General features: G+C 35.8%; 1 protein-coding gene across 1 annotated transcript in view; it reads left to right on the forward strand.

The window, feature by feature from the left end:
* The window catches only part of Cul3 (cullin 3), a 480,205-nt gene that overhangs the window by 189,892 nt on the left and 272,494 nt on the right, over positions 1 to 17,819 (forward strand). Inside the window, exon 6 of the mRNA XM_090411507.1 lies at positions 4,493 to 4,672. Coding sequence (XP_090267633.1) covers positions 4,493 to 4,672 — 180 coding nt within the window. The remainder of the gene's footprint in view (positions 1 to 4,492; positions 4,673 to 17,819) is intronic.

Below are 17,819 nucleotides of genomic sequence, written 5' to 3' on the forward strand. Positions count from 1 at the left end.
TATATGGAACAAGAGAAATTAGCCAGAACACTAATCAGGACAGTGTTTCAAATCAGTTTTAACTTATGAATCTGAGAGTTGGGTTAAAAATAGCATAGTTCATCAATGCTTAGAAACCATAGATATGAAAGTTCTGAGAAAAATTATGAAGTGAACAGATGGCATCATTAGCAGAATCATAACCAGAATGCTTTGTGAATGCAAGGAGCATAAATGATTTGAAATCTCATGTTGCTAATTAAATGTGGCTCCCATGAAGAGTTTACTGACTCCATGGAGGTTGCTACGAGGGTGGTCTGAAAAGTTCTCGGCCATGACCATAGATGGCAACACTATTGGCACGATTTTTTTTTTTTCTAAGTTGGTACATCTGTCATAAGCATCCATGTGAAATCGCAAGTCAAACTATCAAATAGTTTGTTTTATACAGCTGTCTGAATCAAAACTGTTGTCTGTCTCTCTCTTGAAATGGATAAAATTGAGTATCGTGTGGTTATAAAATTCTTTGTAAAAGAAGGTTTAACGCCAAAAGAAATTCATTCGAAGTTAATAAAAGTTTATGGGCACCCTTCTCCTTCGTTTTCGACAGTTAAGAAATAAGCTGCCGAGTTTAAACGTGGCCATACCAGCCTTGAAGACGATCCACATGAAGGACGTCCAAAAAGTGTAACAAACCAGAAATCATTGATCAAGTGCACGATATGGTATTGGATGACCGGCGATTTTCAAAGTGCATGAAATTGCTGATGCTATAGACATTTCAAAAGAATGTGTAGGATATATTTTGCATGAAGAAATACAAACGAAAAAGCTTTGTGCAAGATGGGTGCTGCGCTTGCTCACAGCAGATGAAAAACACACTTGCGTGAAAATCTCTGAACAGTGCTTGGAGCATTTTAACAAGAATAAAATCGATTTTGTGTGTCAATTTATTACTATGGATGAGCCTTGGATTCACCATTACACACTAGAATCCAAACAGCAGTCAAAACAGTGGACAAAAGCTGGTTGTTCAGCGCCAAAGACATCAGTTCCATCAGCAAGAAAGGTCATGGCATCGGTGTTTTGAGATGCTAAAGATATTTTGTTTATTAATTATCTTGAAAAGGGTAAAACAATAACTGGGGAATATTATTCCAATCTTTTAACCAGACTAGACAAAAAAACTTTTTTTATGAAAAGACCTGGTTTGCAGAAGAAAAAAAAAAAGCATCTTTCATGAGAACAATGCACCTGCCCACAAAGGTCATTTGGCAATGGGAAAATTAAGGGATCTGTACTATGAATTGTTGGAAATCCACCCTCTTTCAAGATTTGGCTCCCTCTGACTTCTATCTCTTCCCAAAACTAAAACTTTTGCTTGCTGGTCAGCATTTTTCTTCGAATCAAGAGGTGATTGCAGCTGTAGAGGGGTATTATTATTATTGTTATTCGTGATACCTCCAAGGAGCCCAAAGACTCATCGCGGGAGGACACCCACTATACAGCTGTTTCCACAATTACACCGAACCTCTACTACCAATCATCTCCACCAACACCACAACTAGTATTTTTTGTTTGTAAATTGCGTGTGTTCTGAAGGGCTGATTTGTCTGAATGCGTGATGAAAAAACCGAGTTTCCGGGAGAAAAAACCATGCTACCTCCGTATGAGATCGGCTAACTCACCTTCGATTGAAAAAGTTCATGTAACGTTTCCTCCTGTCACAACGAGAATTGAACTTAGGCCTATTCCAATCGAAGGATGCAATGTACTGTCGTTCTTCCAATTGCGCTACGGAGGCATATTTTGCAGATCTTGCTGAGAACCACTGCAGGGATGGGATAATGGCACTGGAGCATCGCTGGAATAAATGTATTAGTCTTAAGGGAGATTATGTTGAAAAATAAAAATAATTTTGAAATTATAAATTCGTTTTTTCATTGTTAGGTCGAGAACTTTTCAGACCATCCTCATATAATAATATGAAGAAAAGTCAGTAAGTTATAAATAGTAGAACAAATGAATTAGAAGTGAATGGTTTTCAGTATGCTTCGCTAGGTAGCTGCACAGTCTATGGTACTTTTAGATGCACATCTTTTGTAGCTGTTTTCAGTAGTCTAAAATGGTGACCATCCTCAAGGAAGGTACAACTATCTATCAGTATGCCGTTGACCATTTAAGGACATTCATAAAGGGATGTATCAGAGCATGCAATAATGGAAACATCCCACTTCACTGGTAAGCAAGAAGTTCAAGGTTACACTCTCAACAGGAAGGCTTATTCTTACAGTCTTTTGGATTCCCAAGGAATACTGTTGGCCCATTTTCAGAAGTGTGGTAAAAAAGTGAATGCCACATTGTACTGTGAAATTGTAATGATGTTTTAGGATACAATTAACCAAAAACAGCGAAGCATACAAGGGGAGTGTTGCTCCTGCATGACAATGCAATCTCCCATAAAACTGCAGGAACCCTGGAGAGAATTCAATAACTTCAATGGGAACTTCTTCAACATCCACTTTACAGTCCAAGCCTCATCCCAAGTGACTCTCACAGACAAAAGAATTCTGTGCTCCTGGTTTTGAAGGACTGATAAAGTGATACGTATGTATAAATGTTTAAAGGGATTATGTAGAGAAAGAAATGTTTTGTATGTTTATATTTTGCTTATTTTATTTTTTATAACAATTTGAAAGGAACAATTAGTAAGGGACATTGTTAGCATAACTAAACTGAGGCAGTATGGTCACTTCAAGAGATTGGGAGAGGAAAGATTGGCAAAAGAGGTTTTTGATAGTAGGAGATAGTAAGAAAAATACCAAGATCTAGATGGGGTGATGCGGTTAGCAGTACTTTGGAAGAATAAAACTCATGATTGACAGTATTATTATGACATGACACCTCCATGGAATCCAAAGACTCGAGGTAGTATAGATGATGATAGTAGCTGCAGTACAGCAAACTGCAACTACAATCATCATCTACACCAGGGATGGCCAACCTTTTACGTTCCATACGCCAATATTTTCACGTATGAGTTCAGATGTGCCATACAACTCTTGTATCCTTAAAAATATTTGATATAGACATGTTTAATAAAATCAAATTCACGCTTACTATCACCTGTTTTTCTTTTGCTCATTTTCTTTTGCACTGTGATGGGTAACTGAATGTAAAAAGGCTTAATTTTTCGAAAAAGTACAAAACCGCAAATGTTCACAAAAGGGACGAACAAAGCACAACTCCATAGAGCACAAGTATCAATTGTAAACTGACCGACAAAAACCTGCGATGCACTGCTGTTGCTAAAGCTTGGCGCCTCAGGATCAGGCAAGTGAATGTGTGAAAGATGTGCATGAGACAGAGTTGCTAAAAATTATTAAGTTTTAGCTTTTTTTTTTTCCCTACAAATCGGTTTCTGGTTGATACTTAATAAATCGGCTTACTTTTTTTTTATCATCATCATTGGGGTCCAATGTGCCATAGGTTGACCATCCCTAATCTACACCAATGGCATCTACTGCCCATCACCACTAGTATTTTCACAGACAATCGCAAACATCCATGTCCACAGCGGGATTCGAACCTGCAACCTTTTGACTGGAGAGCAGATATGCTAACCACCTGGCCAACCAGGCCGGTATTGGATACCTAACGGCACAGAATGGAAGTGCTGTCAGGCTCCAATTTCCATAAGATTCCCTTGATAGGGAATGTAATAATGTAAGCATAATGATGTAGTATTATCATAATATCCTACACATTCTCTGACTTGATTAATTTATTGCTATTCAAATTGGAATGCTTAGTAACATACCTAGTCTGGGCAACAGAAGTTGCTAACTGCATTCTCAGAAAAAACAATAGGTAAATAATCTGCATCGATATGTTTTGTGTTACAGAAACGAAGCCACCAAAAAAAAAGAGAGAGAGAATAGTAACAAATTCGTAATTTTCCACTTGGGTTTGTCCCGTTGTGATATGAATGCCTATGAATATTTTTAAGTAGTAGATGATTTCATCTTCCAGCCCGAGACCATTGTCCTGCTTTTTGGAGGCCTGAAATGGCTGAAAAAAACTATACCATGTTGAATGTGTTTCAGATCTCTCATACAACTCGAATGTACTGATGTTCCATAAATTTGCAGTTCCACTATAATGAAAATAACTGAAATAGAGGAGTTAATGATTACTATAAAATTTTCACTACACATTCATTAAGTACTTTACATATTTTCCTTGTTAGTTCTACCTTTATTGTAGTCTTTTTAGACTTTTGGTAAGGAGACTTGAAGCGGTTAGAAAAGTCATAATGGGTAATCATCTATCATGTACCTTCACAAATATCTACACCACTGTGGGAATTTGAAGCAACAGTATAGGTTGGAGAGCAGAAATGCTGTCCACTCAGTCAACCAGGATCATTTCATTTTCCAACTTTTCATCATTATTATTATTATTATTATTTTGCTTTTATATTTAATTATGTGGAAAAAATTTTCTCTTGCAGATGGAAAGTCAAAAGTTCTTAGCGGAAAACAGTGCTTCTGTTTACATAAAAAAGGTAGAGCAACGTATAAATGAGGAAGCAGAACGTGCAAAACATTATTTGGATGAATCAACAGAAGAATTAATAGTGAAAGTTGTCGAAGAAGAATTAATTAGTAAGCATATGAAAACTATAGTTGAGGTATGTTCTTATTTTTAGTTCAGATTAGGTTGTAGCTTAATTAACTGATTTGTAAATATTTCTTTCCCTCCCATTTTCAGGTTTTTGATATTAAAAAAAAGAAATAACATTTAATGATTATTCTGCAGGCCTGTGTAGCTCAGTGGAAGTGGTGTTTGCATCCTCTGCACTTGGGCCGCATGAAGATAGACTTATAAGTTCGAGTCTCGCCGACTGGAGGAACTTTTTCTAAGTCTTTCTTCAACAGATTCCTGAGTTGGTCAATCTCTGACAGACGGGTGGGTTTTTTCTCCCAGTAACATATTCTGTTAGGGTTAGGTACCAAGAGATGATAGCACTGGTTTGCTCATCTCTTCATCGTTGAGATTGAACTGTCCACTCAGTCTCCAAAAAAGCTAGATAGGGTTTAAACCTAGATAAGGTTTTTTATTCCCTTAAGCTATAAGGGAATAAAAAAGGCATTAGCTTATTATTATTATTCTGCTAAAGCAGGCTGAAACAAATATAAGAGAAATTATATTCTCATTACGGGATTATCTAAATCTAAAATTTTGTCTCATGTAATTAAACAAAAAAATCCTATAATTCTTAGTTAATGTTTAATAATTAGAATAGTGTAGAAGTGACAGAAGATCATGAGAAGATAGAGTAGACGGTTTCAGCTTAAATAACTTTTTTTAAAAAATAACATAAATATTATATTTCTAGTAAAACAAAATTAGAACTTTTGCCTAGCAATATATAAGTTCATTAGCATAGCTGCTATATATATATATATATATATATGACAGTTTCATTAATATGAGTTATGTATTACATATTTCAGTGAGCTACATGTTACACATGTTGGAAGATTAATAGAGTAAAACAGCACTTGGAAAGGATTGAAACCAATGTTTAATTCTCCCAGTATTTTGTTTGTCACAGAGACACCTTCAGGGAATACGATGTAAAATGGCAACATACACAAAACTAATAATAAAATGTTCCTGTACTTAATGAAGTTTGATGCATCCATATATTCAGATTAGGCTAATTCTGTGGATGGTGGCTGATCTGATCTTCTAGTCTGTCCATAGTAGGCCAGCTTAAGAACAAGGCACTCTATACACACTAGGAACTGAGAGAGGAAGGAGTTAGTCCTTAGGTGAGGATAGCATATAGCCAGCCAATGAACAGGGTGTAGCATAGAGGCAGCCTGCCTCACAGCGTGGCTTAATGAGGATGCTCATTCAGGAATTGTTAGCATGTATCCTATAGTGGTTGTCCATAGCATGGTCAGCAAGAACAGAGTGGCTGGAATGTTGTAACTGGATGTAGTTTACCGTATTTTCCGGTGTATAAGACGCACCCAAGAAATTTAATACAATTTTCTGGAAAAAACCTAAACTTTTTAAAATATGATTTAAAGAAAAAAAAAATGGATAAAATAATAGGTAATTTTTAATAGTAAACTGACCTTTCAGAAACCTGCAAAACCCATGTCACTGTCATCTGACTCTTCTCTCTAGCAATTCCTGTTAATGTAGCAAGTGCAGAAAGAAGTTTTTCCAAGCTTAAACTGATTAAAAATTATTTGCGAACAGCAATGACCCAAGAAAGATTGGTTGGTCTAGCAACTATATCGATAGAGGCAGACATAGCTTATAATTTAAATTTAGAAGAGCTTATAAACAGTTTTATTGTGCGAAAACTCTGTAGAGCAAACATTTAATTAATATTATTATTAATCGTTTTGCAGTAATGTTTCTCTTGTAATAAAAACAAAATAGCAACCGGAGATTTTCTTATATTTTTGTCTTATAATCCATCAGGGGCGATATTTAATTGTTTGCCTCAGGGCGCGATCTAATCTAGCGACGGCTTTGCGGATAGCAGATAGATATATGATAGTGCTGCAAGAGAGGCCTCATTGGACCATTGTTGGCTCTATTGGTTAGTTTTTATAATACCATATTGTTGAAAGGGGAATGATAGGAAAGTATATGGATCTTTCTCTCTCTCTCTCTCTCTGTGTGTGTGTGTGTGCGCGCGCGCACGCTTTCTGTATACTGTAAAAGGTTACAGTTAGGAAGTATAGACTTGTGATTTTTCTTTTCCATCATAAAATAGATTTTTGGTTGTCGACTATCTGATGGGACAATTGTTAGGGTATATGCTGCCCCCAAGGCAAGCACTATTTTGATATCCCTAAATTCAAGAAAATATGTACAGAGAGAGAGGGGGAGGGGAACTGGTGTTTTTATGATTGAGATACAATGTTGCTCCTCTCCATATTTACTTCTCCTAGGCATTGTCTTAATTGCTTAGTGGGTTACAATAATCATGTTATTTGAGATGGAGGAAAGAGTCTAATGCATCTGGACCATGAGGCCAAATAAAGAATAATTCATCTACATCAGTGTTTCCCAACCTTTTTGATGTCGTGGACCCCCCCCCCCCTATAGTGAATGTTAATTCACCGCGGCCCCCATAAAATCCAAAATGGAAATTTTTTCTATTTTACATATCATAATACAACACTAAATGTGTCATTTATGACAATGCGATACTGTTATAAATGGAGATATTCGGAAGAATATGAACATATCAATTAGGCCTAATATTATGAATTTAACACTCACCTAATGTGATGGCTGGTGCTGTCTTTCAGCCATCAACTTTCGCATGTCAGGATCAAAACTGGATAATTTCAGACATAGATCTGGCTCCACGTTAACTCTGTTCCTGTATTTAATTTTCATATATACAAGATGAGAAAATGTTGTCTCGCACAGATATGTAGTGGCAAATGGCAACAGATGTCTTACAGCCCTTTTGGAAATTTCGGGGTAAACAGACTTAAGTTGGAACCAAAACTCCGGTAACAGTAATGAAGGAAATAGCATTTTGAACATCGAATCACAGGACAGCTCGATAAATTGTTCTCCTTCAACAGAAGTCAGTTTATATTCTGAGTCTAGAAAGAGAGTTTTCTTACAGTCGTTTTTTTCAGGACAAAGCGGAAAATACAGACGTAGTTGAGATGCCAATGACCTCATATGTTCAATCATACTTTCAGCAACATCACTAGAAAGAGGTTGTTCACTGAAATCAATGAAATCACTCCGCATCTGAAAGGAATCGTATTTTCCTTTCTCAATACAGTTGCACCACAAATTTAGCTTCTTGATTGTTGCCTCTATCTTGTCTTGTATAGAAAACACGGTGACAGATGTACCTTGAAGGCTTTAGTTAAGAGTATTCAAGATGTTAAAAATGTCCGCGAAGTAAGCAAGAGATGAGAGTCATGTGAAATCATTTAAATAGTGTGTTAACTCAAATTTGGAGTTTATGAGGAACAACCTCACTTTGTCACAAAGCTCAAACAACCACTTCATAACCTTAGTCCGGGACAGCCATCGGATTTCTGAGTGTTTGATCACTTCCCATTTCATTACAAAGTGCAGAAAATAACCGGCTTTTAAGAGGATGGGCTTTAATAAATTTGACAAATTTTACTGCCTCGTCTAGAATGGTTTTCATTTTGGAGGACACACACAGTATGTAGCTAGTACTTCGCGCTGTATACAACAATGTGTCCATTTCACAAGAGATGCGACTTTCTGGATACGTGCGACCAAACCTTTATGTATTCCCGACATTGCCTGAGCACCATCTGTGCTGATACCTACAAATTTTTCCCATTGAAATTTATTTGTAGTTATGAAGTCATTTACAACTTTGAAAAGGGCTTCAGCAGTTGTATGAAGAGGTAACGATTTACAGAAAAAAAAGTCTTCAAAAACTTTATTTTCATGTTCATATCGTGCAAGAGCTAGTAAATTAGCATTATTTGAAATATCGTGACTTTCATCCAATTGCAATGCAAAATATTCACTATGTCGTAACCGTTCTAGCAAAATATCTTTCACATTTTGAGCCACCTCGTCGATTCTTCTTTTCACAGTATTGTCAGATAACGATATTAGAGACACCTCACTGACATGTTTTTCACTAAACAAGTTCTTTGTTACTGCTTTTGTCACAGGCAAAATTAAATCTTCCCCAATTGTATGGGGTTGTCCATTTCTAGCGATCAGAAGGGCGACTTTGTAAGAGGCAAGAACAGCTTTTCATTTTTTGTTCCACACACACACAATGTCCTTAACTAAATTCTGTGAACCACAAAGTTGCAGTTTTTTTTTATTTTGAAAATATTCTATTGGCTTATTAACTGATTCGCCATGTTTTGTTTCAAGGTGGCGTCTCAACTTCGACTGTTCATAGATTCATTCGATAATGCTTCACAACAAAGAACATACTGTGGTCTATCTTCATTGTCTTTATTCAGAACGGAAAATCCCATTTGCAAATAGAATGGACAATATTTGCTTGATTTTTTGAGGGAAGGAACTTTATCTGCACTAGTACTATTTTCGACAACACTGATACATTCGGATTATCGTCTGTCTTGCGTTTCAATGATCCACGCTTTAACCACCGATCCATATCTAAATAAGATCATAAACAAATTGAAAATCAGAAGTTTCGTTGTGAACTCAATTATTTGGCCAAAAGCAGAAAAACTGAATATTGAACTGAGAAAAACACATTTGTATAATATTATAAAATTTATAATATTAAAAAATTTATTTATAATATAAATTATAATATTATAAATCTCAAACCCAATATAATATTATAAATTATAATTTATTAAATTACATTACAAAGGGTTGGTTATTTACCAGGGTGGTTAAGGGTCAAAGCTGTATAACTGAGAGGAGACCTCTACATAGCCTTTAAAGGAATGCAGAGAACCGACCAGGGCTTCTGACCTAATGTCCAATCCTCACCTTCTCGTGGTGCACCCTGTTGGGTATCTACTTGGATACTGAATGTACGAGGATGGGCTGGCAATTGGGATTTAGCCGACCAAATTGTATTCTTATTGGTTAAACCAAAATAAAAAATGATGGTACAATTGACAAAATTTCATGCCGGCTGGGGCGTTGCCCGGTTAAACAAGGCCCCAGATGTTTTCGCCAGGGAACCAGGGCGAACAGCGAAAAGTCAGCTACTGGAACAAAACTGAAAGCACACCCCAACTCATCATCACCAGAGTTAAAGATCGGTACTATCAACATAAGAAGCCTGAATGACAAAGAAATGGAGCTCGTGGAGGAATTAGATAAGTACCAGATCGACATAATAGGGGTGACTGAAACAAAAAAGACAAAAACTGGTGAGATCTTTCTGAGCAATAAATATAAAATGTTATATTCAGGCAATGACAATCAAGAAAAAGAAGGAGTAGCCATAGTATTCAACACAAAATACGAGGCTAATCTTCTTGAATGGCAGTCAGTCTCAAGTAGAGTAATGTGGGCAAATATGAGAATGAGGAACTGGACAATGAAACTTATTTGTGCCTATGGTCCCACAGAAGGTTCTACTAAGGTAGAAGTTGAGGAATTTTTTGAGGCTTTAGAAAAAGCAACTGACACAATGAAAAACGAAAAGTTGGTCTTTGTTGGGGATCTAAATAGCAGAGTAGGAAATGATTGTGAGACATACAAAAATATTTTGGGAAAATTTGGAGAAAAGAGCAAAGCTAATAATAATGGCAAATATCTGTTGGATTTCTGCTCAGGACATGGACTGGTTATTACTAACACCATGTTCCAACATAAAAATGTGCACAAATTCACATGGAGAGAACAGGCAAGGAATAAGAAAAGTCTCATTGACTATGTTATTGTTGATAGTGATGTTTTCTCCCTGGTGCAGGACACCAGAGTGTACAGAGGATTTGAAATTGGAAGTGATCACTATTTAGTCTTGAGCAGGATAAAATTGAATTTCATATTGAAAAGAATAACATGTAAGAAAGTTTTCAAGCGAATAAAAGTTGAGCAGCTCTCAGATGTGAACTGTAGACTAAAGTACAAAAAGATTATTGAAGAAAAAATGAAAGAGTTTGAGAACAGGAATCAAACCTTGGAGATTCGGTGGCAAGCCTTGAAGAAAGCCCTGATTGATTCAGCTAGAGAGGTGTGTGGTGAAGTAGTCTGCAAGGATAGAAAAATTAGAACTCCATGGTGGGCTCAGGAAGTTAAAGAGGCAATGAAAAAAAAAAAAGAAAGCATATCAAAAGTTCCTGGCAAATAAGTCAGCTTGTGCTCTTAAAGAATACAGAGACAAATGCAAGAATGCTAAACACTGTGTAAAACTAGCTAAACAAAAGTCATGGGAGGACTTCGGCAAGAATATAGAAAATAAATATCAAGAAGGTGGCAAAATATTCTGGAGGTTGTTGAAGAAGCTTAGGAATGGAGGAAAGAGTACTGTAAAAGGAGTTAGAAATGATAAAGGTGACATGAAAACGTGAGAAAAAGATATCCTTGAAGTATGGAGTAATTACTTTGAAAAACTGCTAAATGAAACAAGCAGTGATGACAGCACAGTGGTAAAAAACACTGACCAGGCATGCAGTCAGGAATACATATCCATACTTGAAGTAGAAAAAGCCATCAAAAGCTTGAAATGTGGGAAGGCAGCAAGAGTAGATGATATTCGACCAGAAGTGCTGAAGTATGGTGGTATAAAAGTCTTGCAGTGGCTGCAGTACATAGTTGAGAAAGCTATCAAAAGTTTGAAATGTGGAAAGGCAGCAGGAGTAGATGATATTCGACCAGAAGTGCTGAAGTATGGTGGTATAAAAGTCTTGCAGTGGCTGCAGTACATAGTTGAGAAAGCCTGGACAGAGGGACAAATTCCCGATGATTGGAGTCAAGCTCTCATAGTACTCATATATAAAAAGGGAAATTAAACTGAATGTGAGAATTACAGAGGAATTCCCCTACTGAGTGTTCCTGGCAAGATTTATGCAAGTATACTTGAGAAACGGTTGAGAAGAATTGTGGAAGAAAAGCTTGGTGAAGAACAAGCTGGATTCAGGCCAAATAGAGGCTGTCAGGATCAGATCTTCACTTTACGACAAATAGTCGAGAAAGCATGGGAATATAACAAAGATCTGTATTTAAGTTTTGTCGATTTAGAAAAGGCATATGACAAGGTGCCAAGAGAGAAGATTGAAGGCTTGTCATATGCCTTCAATACGCTACAGTTATATGGTGTCAATTGGGCATTATATCAAGCAATACTTAGTCTTTATTCTAGTTGTAAGTTAGAATTGAAGGAATTACGGGAAGATGGTTTAATGTTAAATCTGGTGTGAGACAAGGATGTACATTATCCCCTCTGCTATTCATTATCTATATGGATCACATTATGAAGGAAAGTGGTATTAAACTTGATATCAAAATTGGAGTAATGTCAGCTCTTTGCTTTATGTGGATGATGTTATACTTCTAAATAAATCCGCTACAAGTCTGCAAGATTCTCTGACTAAATTGAATAACTGTTGTAATAGATATGTTATGAAGGTCAGCATTACAAAGACAATGAAAATAGGCAGAATCATTGAAAATGTCAACTGTGTTTTGATGGAGAACCAGTGGAAGAAGTAAAACATTTCAGCTAGACACGATTTTTAGTGAAGATGGTAAATTAAATATAGAAATAGACAACAGAATCAGCAAAGCTGGTACGGTGGGAAGTCAATTGAATAAATTCATATGGAATAAGAGAGAAATTAGTCGGAACACTAAATTAGCTGTATACAAGACAGTGTTCAAACCAATTTTAACTTATGGATCTGAGAGCTGGGTCAGAAGTAAAACACTTTACCAAAGACTAGAGACCTCAGATATGAGAGTCCTGAGAAAGATTAGAGGCATGAACAGATGGCATCAATGGTAATATCATATTAAAAACACGGATATTAGGAAAGAACTTGACATTATCAGCATCCAGGAATGCGTTAGCAGAGCTAATCTCAGGTGGTATGGTCACTTAATCAGGATGGGCGAAGAAAGATTAGCAAAACAAGTGTTCTCTGCCAGGTTGGCAGGAAAACGACCCACTTAAAGACCAAGATATAGGTGGATTGATACGGTACAATGTGCCTTAGACGATAGAAATATTAGATCTGATAATGTTGGAGTCTTGACAAGTAACAGACTGATTTGGAGGAAAATTGTAGATAGGAAGTTAGTAATGATGTAATTTTTTTCATGTAGTACTATCATATCCTGTACACCCCTTGAGGGTACATGGCAGGAATTTGATGATGATGATGGTTTCACCTCTGCTTTACAAAGGGAAGAAGTAACGGTACCAACATTCCTGATAAATTTTACTTAAACTATGGGAGTCAAGAGCCAGAGATATACATTGCAAATATCCCAGGTGTGAGCAACATGATAAGATAAAGTTTAATGAAAATAAACTATCTCGCAGACCCCCGGGGGGCCCAGCAGACCACAGGTTGGAAAACACTTATCTTAACCAGATAAAGGTTTGGGGGGGGGGGGGGGGGCTGAGTCAAGAGCATGCTTTTCAAAATCTTCCAGGTAAAAATTATGTGTTGGGGGGGGGGGGGGGCTGAGAGAGTGGAACCCATAGCAGTACTTCTGTTGGTAAAGTTTGTTCTTCCAAAGGAAAGAGATCTAATCTATAATATTATAATATTCGGAGGGAATTTGAAGTGTTAAGATGCCATCAAGGGAATGTTGGTGAACAGGGAGTTGATGTTATGACCAATATATCAATTATTTTTAAATGTTCACTAGAAGTGCTAAAAATGGTAATTTTTTTTTTATTTAAGAAGATGTATAGCCAGTGAGGGGTAAGAGATTTTGCTAATTCTTTGGTTAATTTATATATGGGGAAATTAGCATGTACTCTATCTCAGAGCATAAATAGATTTGTGAATATTAGGTAAACCATATATTTGAGGTGGTGGTGGTGGGGGGACAATTATGATGTATTTTAATAACTTCAGGAGGCCAAGATGATACTTTTGAGTAAACTTGTGAATGAAGACAGATGTCAGTTATATTTCATTTGCTTATAATTATAATTAACCATCAAAGAACAATTAAAACGTCTTTCGAATCAAAAATAACTATTTCAGTATTTTCATTGAAAATTATTCTTAGATAATTTAAGATTGGAATAAGTCTAAAAAATAAATAACGAAATTTCCATATTCTTCATGAAGAATTAAAACATTTTAATTATTTGTGCATTCACAAGTTAAGACAGATTGTCATGTTCAGTGCATACAATAGGTGTATTTCCGATTTCAATTTAAAGTACAAACTGAATATTTTCTGTGTTAGTAGTTTCTGTGCAGGCATTTGAAAACAACAAAATATTCCTTATTTCATACATCTTCATGTGCCATTGGACACATCCATCTTTTATACCAGAAACTCTCCTCCACAGACTGATAACTGGAGATTGAAATCATATGTATCAATCACTCTTTCCCAAAATTCAGATCGTTGATGTCTTTTTCTGGCAATGCTCAGTTTCTTTCATGCCATTGAGCTACTTCCACTTGGAAATTTCACTTGCAGTCTGCTGTAGTCCTTTCACTCTCTTGCTTTATTTTACGCTTCCATATTCTTCATGAATATGGAAGCGTAAAACCAAGACCAATGGGAATCAGTATTGTTTACAGACGAGTCCTAATTTAAGTTTTGTCGATCTGGAAAAGGCATATGACAAGGTGCCAAGAGAGAAGCTATTCAATATGCTACAGTTATATGGTGTCAAGCATTATATCAAGCAATACTTAGTCTTTATTTGAGTTGTAAATCAGCAGTTAGGATTGAAGGAAGTACAGGAAGATGGTTTAATGTTAAATCTGGTGTCAGGCAAGGATGTACATTATCCCCTCTTTTATTTATTATCTATATGGATCATATTATGAAGGAAAGTGGTATTAAACCTGATATCAAAATTGGAGATATTAATGTCAGCTCTTTGCTTTATGCAGACGATGTTATTCTTCTAAATAAATCTGCTACAAGTTTGCAAGATTCCCTGACTAAATTGAATAACTGTTGTAATAGATATGGTATGAAGGTCAGCAATAAAAAGACAAAGACAATGAAAATAGGCAGAATCGTTGAAAATATCAACTGCGTTGTGAACGGAGAACTTGTGCAACATTTCAGTGGTACACCCCTTGAGGGTACATGGCAGGAGTTTGATGATGATATCTTCGGACCGGGGTTGACCACAGATAACTGAAACTGCAGATGGGGAGGGAGAGACTACTATATTCACTTGTTTTTTCCCATTTTGATATCTCTAAGAAATTAAAGGGAACAAAAGATATAGATGGTTTTACTATGCTTGTATAATGGAGTGGATGAACACATCAGAGCTTCTAGTGGTGTGGCCATTTTAATTAATAATAAATGGAAAAATAGAATATGAAAGTACAATTTTGCAAATGATCGAATTATAACAGTTAAATTAAAAACAAATAGAAGCTACTTAAATATAGGAGTATATACCATCGAAGAAGGCAGGAAAAAGAATTCTAAACAATTTATGATGAACTACAAAAACAGTTAAATAACTGTAATAAAAATGACTATATATTAATAGGAGATCTTAATGCTAGAGTTGGAAATAATCCAATCCCAAATGTCTTTAGGAAAATTAGGGTAATTTGCATGAATAACAATGGTCAAGAACTATTAGACTTCTGTACTTTCAGTAATTTTAACTTGGAATGGCAGAGGAACAAGATCTATGATTGATTATATCATTGGAAATCAGAAATTACCTCCATGCATGAGAGACGTTCATATTTACAGAGGAAGTGAAAATTTTTCAGATCATTATTTAGTGGTCTCTATAATAGAAATATTAGCAAAATGGAGAAAGGAAGTAAATAAGTAAAAAGCAAGAAATTTTTTTGTTCCAATGACTTCAGAGATTGCTACAAAGTATATCTATTACAACAAGAAAGCATTAGAATGGTGTATCAATACAATTAACAGATTACCTAAAAGAAGTCGAAATCAGTGATGATATATAAGAAGAAGAATGAAAAACTTTCATAAAAATCTTGAACACCACCATCATCATCAAATTCGTGAAATGTACCCTCAAGGGGATATACAGGATATAATGGTACTACATGAAAAATTTACATCATTACTAACTTCCTATTTACAATTTAACTCCAAATCAATCTGTTACCTGTCAAGATTTCAACATTATCAGATCTTATATTTCTATCTTCTAAGGCACTTTTTATTGCATCAGTCCACCTATATCTTGGTCTTCCTCCGGGTCTTTTTCCTGCCAGCCTGGCAGAGAACCTTTCCTATTCTGTTTAAGTGACCATATACCACCTGAGATTAGTTCTGCTAAAACATTGCTGGATGCTAACAATGTTACGTTCTTTCCTAATATCCTCTTTTTAATATAATATTGCCACTGACATCTGTTCATTCTAATCTTTATCAGGACTCTCATATCTCTAGTCTTTAGTCAAGTGTTTTTTTCCTAACCAAGATCTCAGATCCATAAGTTAAAATTGGTTTAAACACTGTCTTGTATACAGTTAACTTAGTGTTTTCACTAATTTCTCTCTTATTCCATATAAATTTATTCAGTTGACTTCCTACCATACCAGCATCGTTGATTCTGTTGCCTATTTCCATATTTAATTTACCATTTTCACTACAAATCAATACTACAAGGACAATGAAAATAGGCAGAAGCATTGAAAATATCAACTGCATTGTGAGTGTTGAGCCTATAGAACAAGTAAAACATTTCAATGCAGTTGATATTTTCAATGCTTCTGCCTATTTTCATTGTCCTTGTCTTGTTATTGCTGACCTTCATACCAAATCTGTTACAATTATTCATTTTAGTCAGGGAATCTTTCAGACTTGTACTGGTTTTATTTATAACATCATCTGCATAAAGTAAAGAGCTGAGATTAACATCTCCAATTTTGTTATACCACTTTCCTTCATGATGTGATCCATATAGATAATAAATAATAGAGGGGATAATGTACATCCTTGCCTGACACTAGATTCAACATAAAACTATCTTCCTGTACTTCAATTCTAACTGCTGACTTACAATTCAAATAAAACAAAGTATTGCTTGATATAATGCCCCATTGACAACATACAACTATAGCGTTTTGAATAGCTTCTCTCTTGGCACTTTGTCGTATGCCTTTTCCAGATCTTCAAAACTTAAGTGCAGATCTTTGTTATATTCCCATGATTTCTTAACTATTTGTCGTAAAGGTGAAAATCTGATAACGACAGCCTCTATTTGGCCTGAATCTCGCTTGTTCTTCACCGAGCTTACCTTCCACAATCCTTCTCAATTGTTTCTCAAGTATACTTGCATAAATCTTACCAGGAACACTCAGTAGGGAAATTCTCTAATTCCCAAATTCAGTTTTATTTCCCTATTTGTATATGGGTACTATGAGAGCTCTACTCCAATCATCTGGAATTCGTCTCTGTCTGTAGCGTTTCGAATAGAAACTGCGCTGATCTACAGTGCAGCCACTGTAGGACTTTTATGCCTCCATACTTGAGCATTTCTTTTCGAATATCATCTGCTCCAGCTGCCTTTCCACATTTCAAGCTTTTGATGGCTTTTTCTACTTCAATTCCTGATTGCATGCCTGTTGAGTGTTTTTTACTACTGCGCTGTCACTGATTGTTTCCTTTTTTTCGAAGTATTTACTCCATACAATAAAGGATATCTTTTTCACCACTTTTCATGTCATCTCTAATTCCTTTTATAGCACTCTTTCCTCCATTTTTGAGCTTTTTTAACCATCTCCAGAATATTTTGGCACCTTCTTAATATTTATTTTCTATGTTCTTACTAAAGTCTTCTCATTACTTTTATTTAGCTAGTTTTACACAGTGTTTAGCTTTCTTACATTTGAGAGACATAAGAGCGTAGACTTTCTTACATAAGTGCACAAGCTGACTTATTTGGCAGGAATGTTTGATATGCTTTCTTCTTTTCCTTCATTGCCTCTTTAACTTCCTGTGTTCATCATGGAGTTCTGATTTTTCTATCCTTGCTAACAACCTTACCACATGCCTCTCTGGCTGAATCAATCAATGTTTTCTTCAGGAATTGTCACTGGATCTTCAAGCTTTGGTTCCTGTTCTCAAACTCTTTCATTTTTTCTTGAATATGTTTGTATATTTTAGTCTACAGTTAACATCTGAGAGCTGCTCAA

The sequence above is a fragment of the Typopeltis vanoorti genome, chromosome 21, assembly GCF_054136105.1.
Source record: "Typopeltis vanoorti isolate ZY-2024b chromosome 21, IOZ_Tvanoo_1.0, whole genome shotgun sequence".
NCBI classification, from domain to species: Eukaryota; Metazoa; Arthropoda; class Arachnida; order Uropygi; family Thelyphonidae; genus Typopeltis; species Typopeltis vanoorti.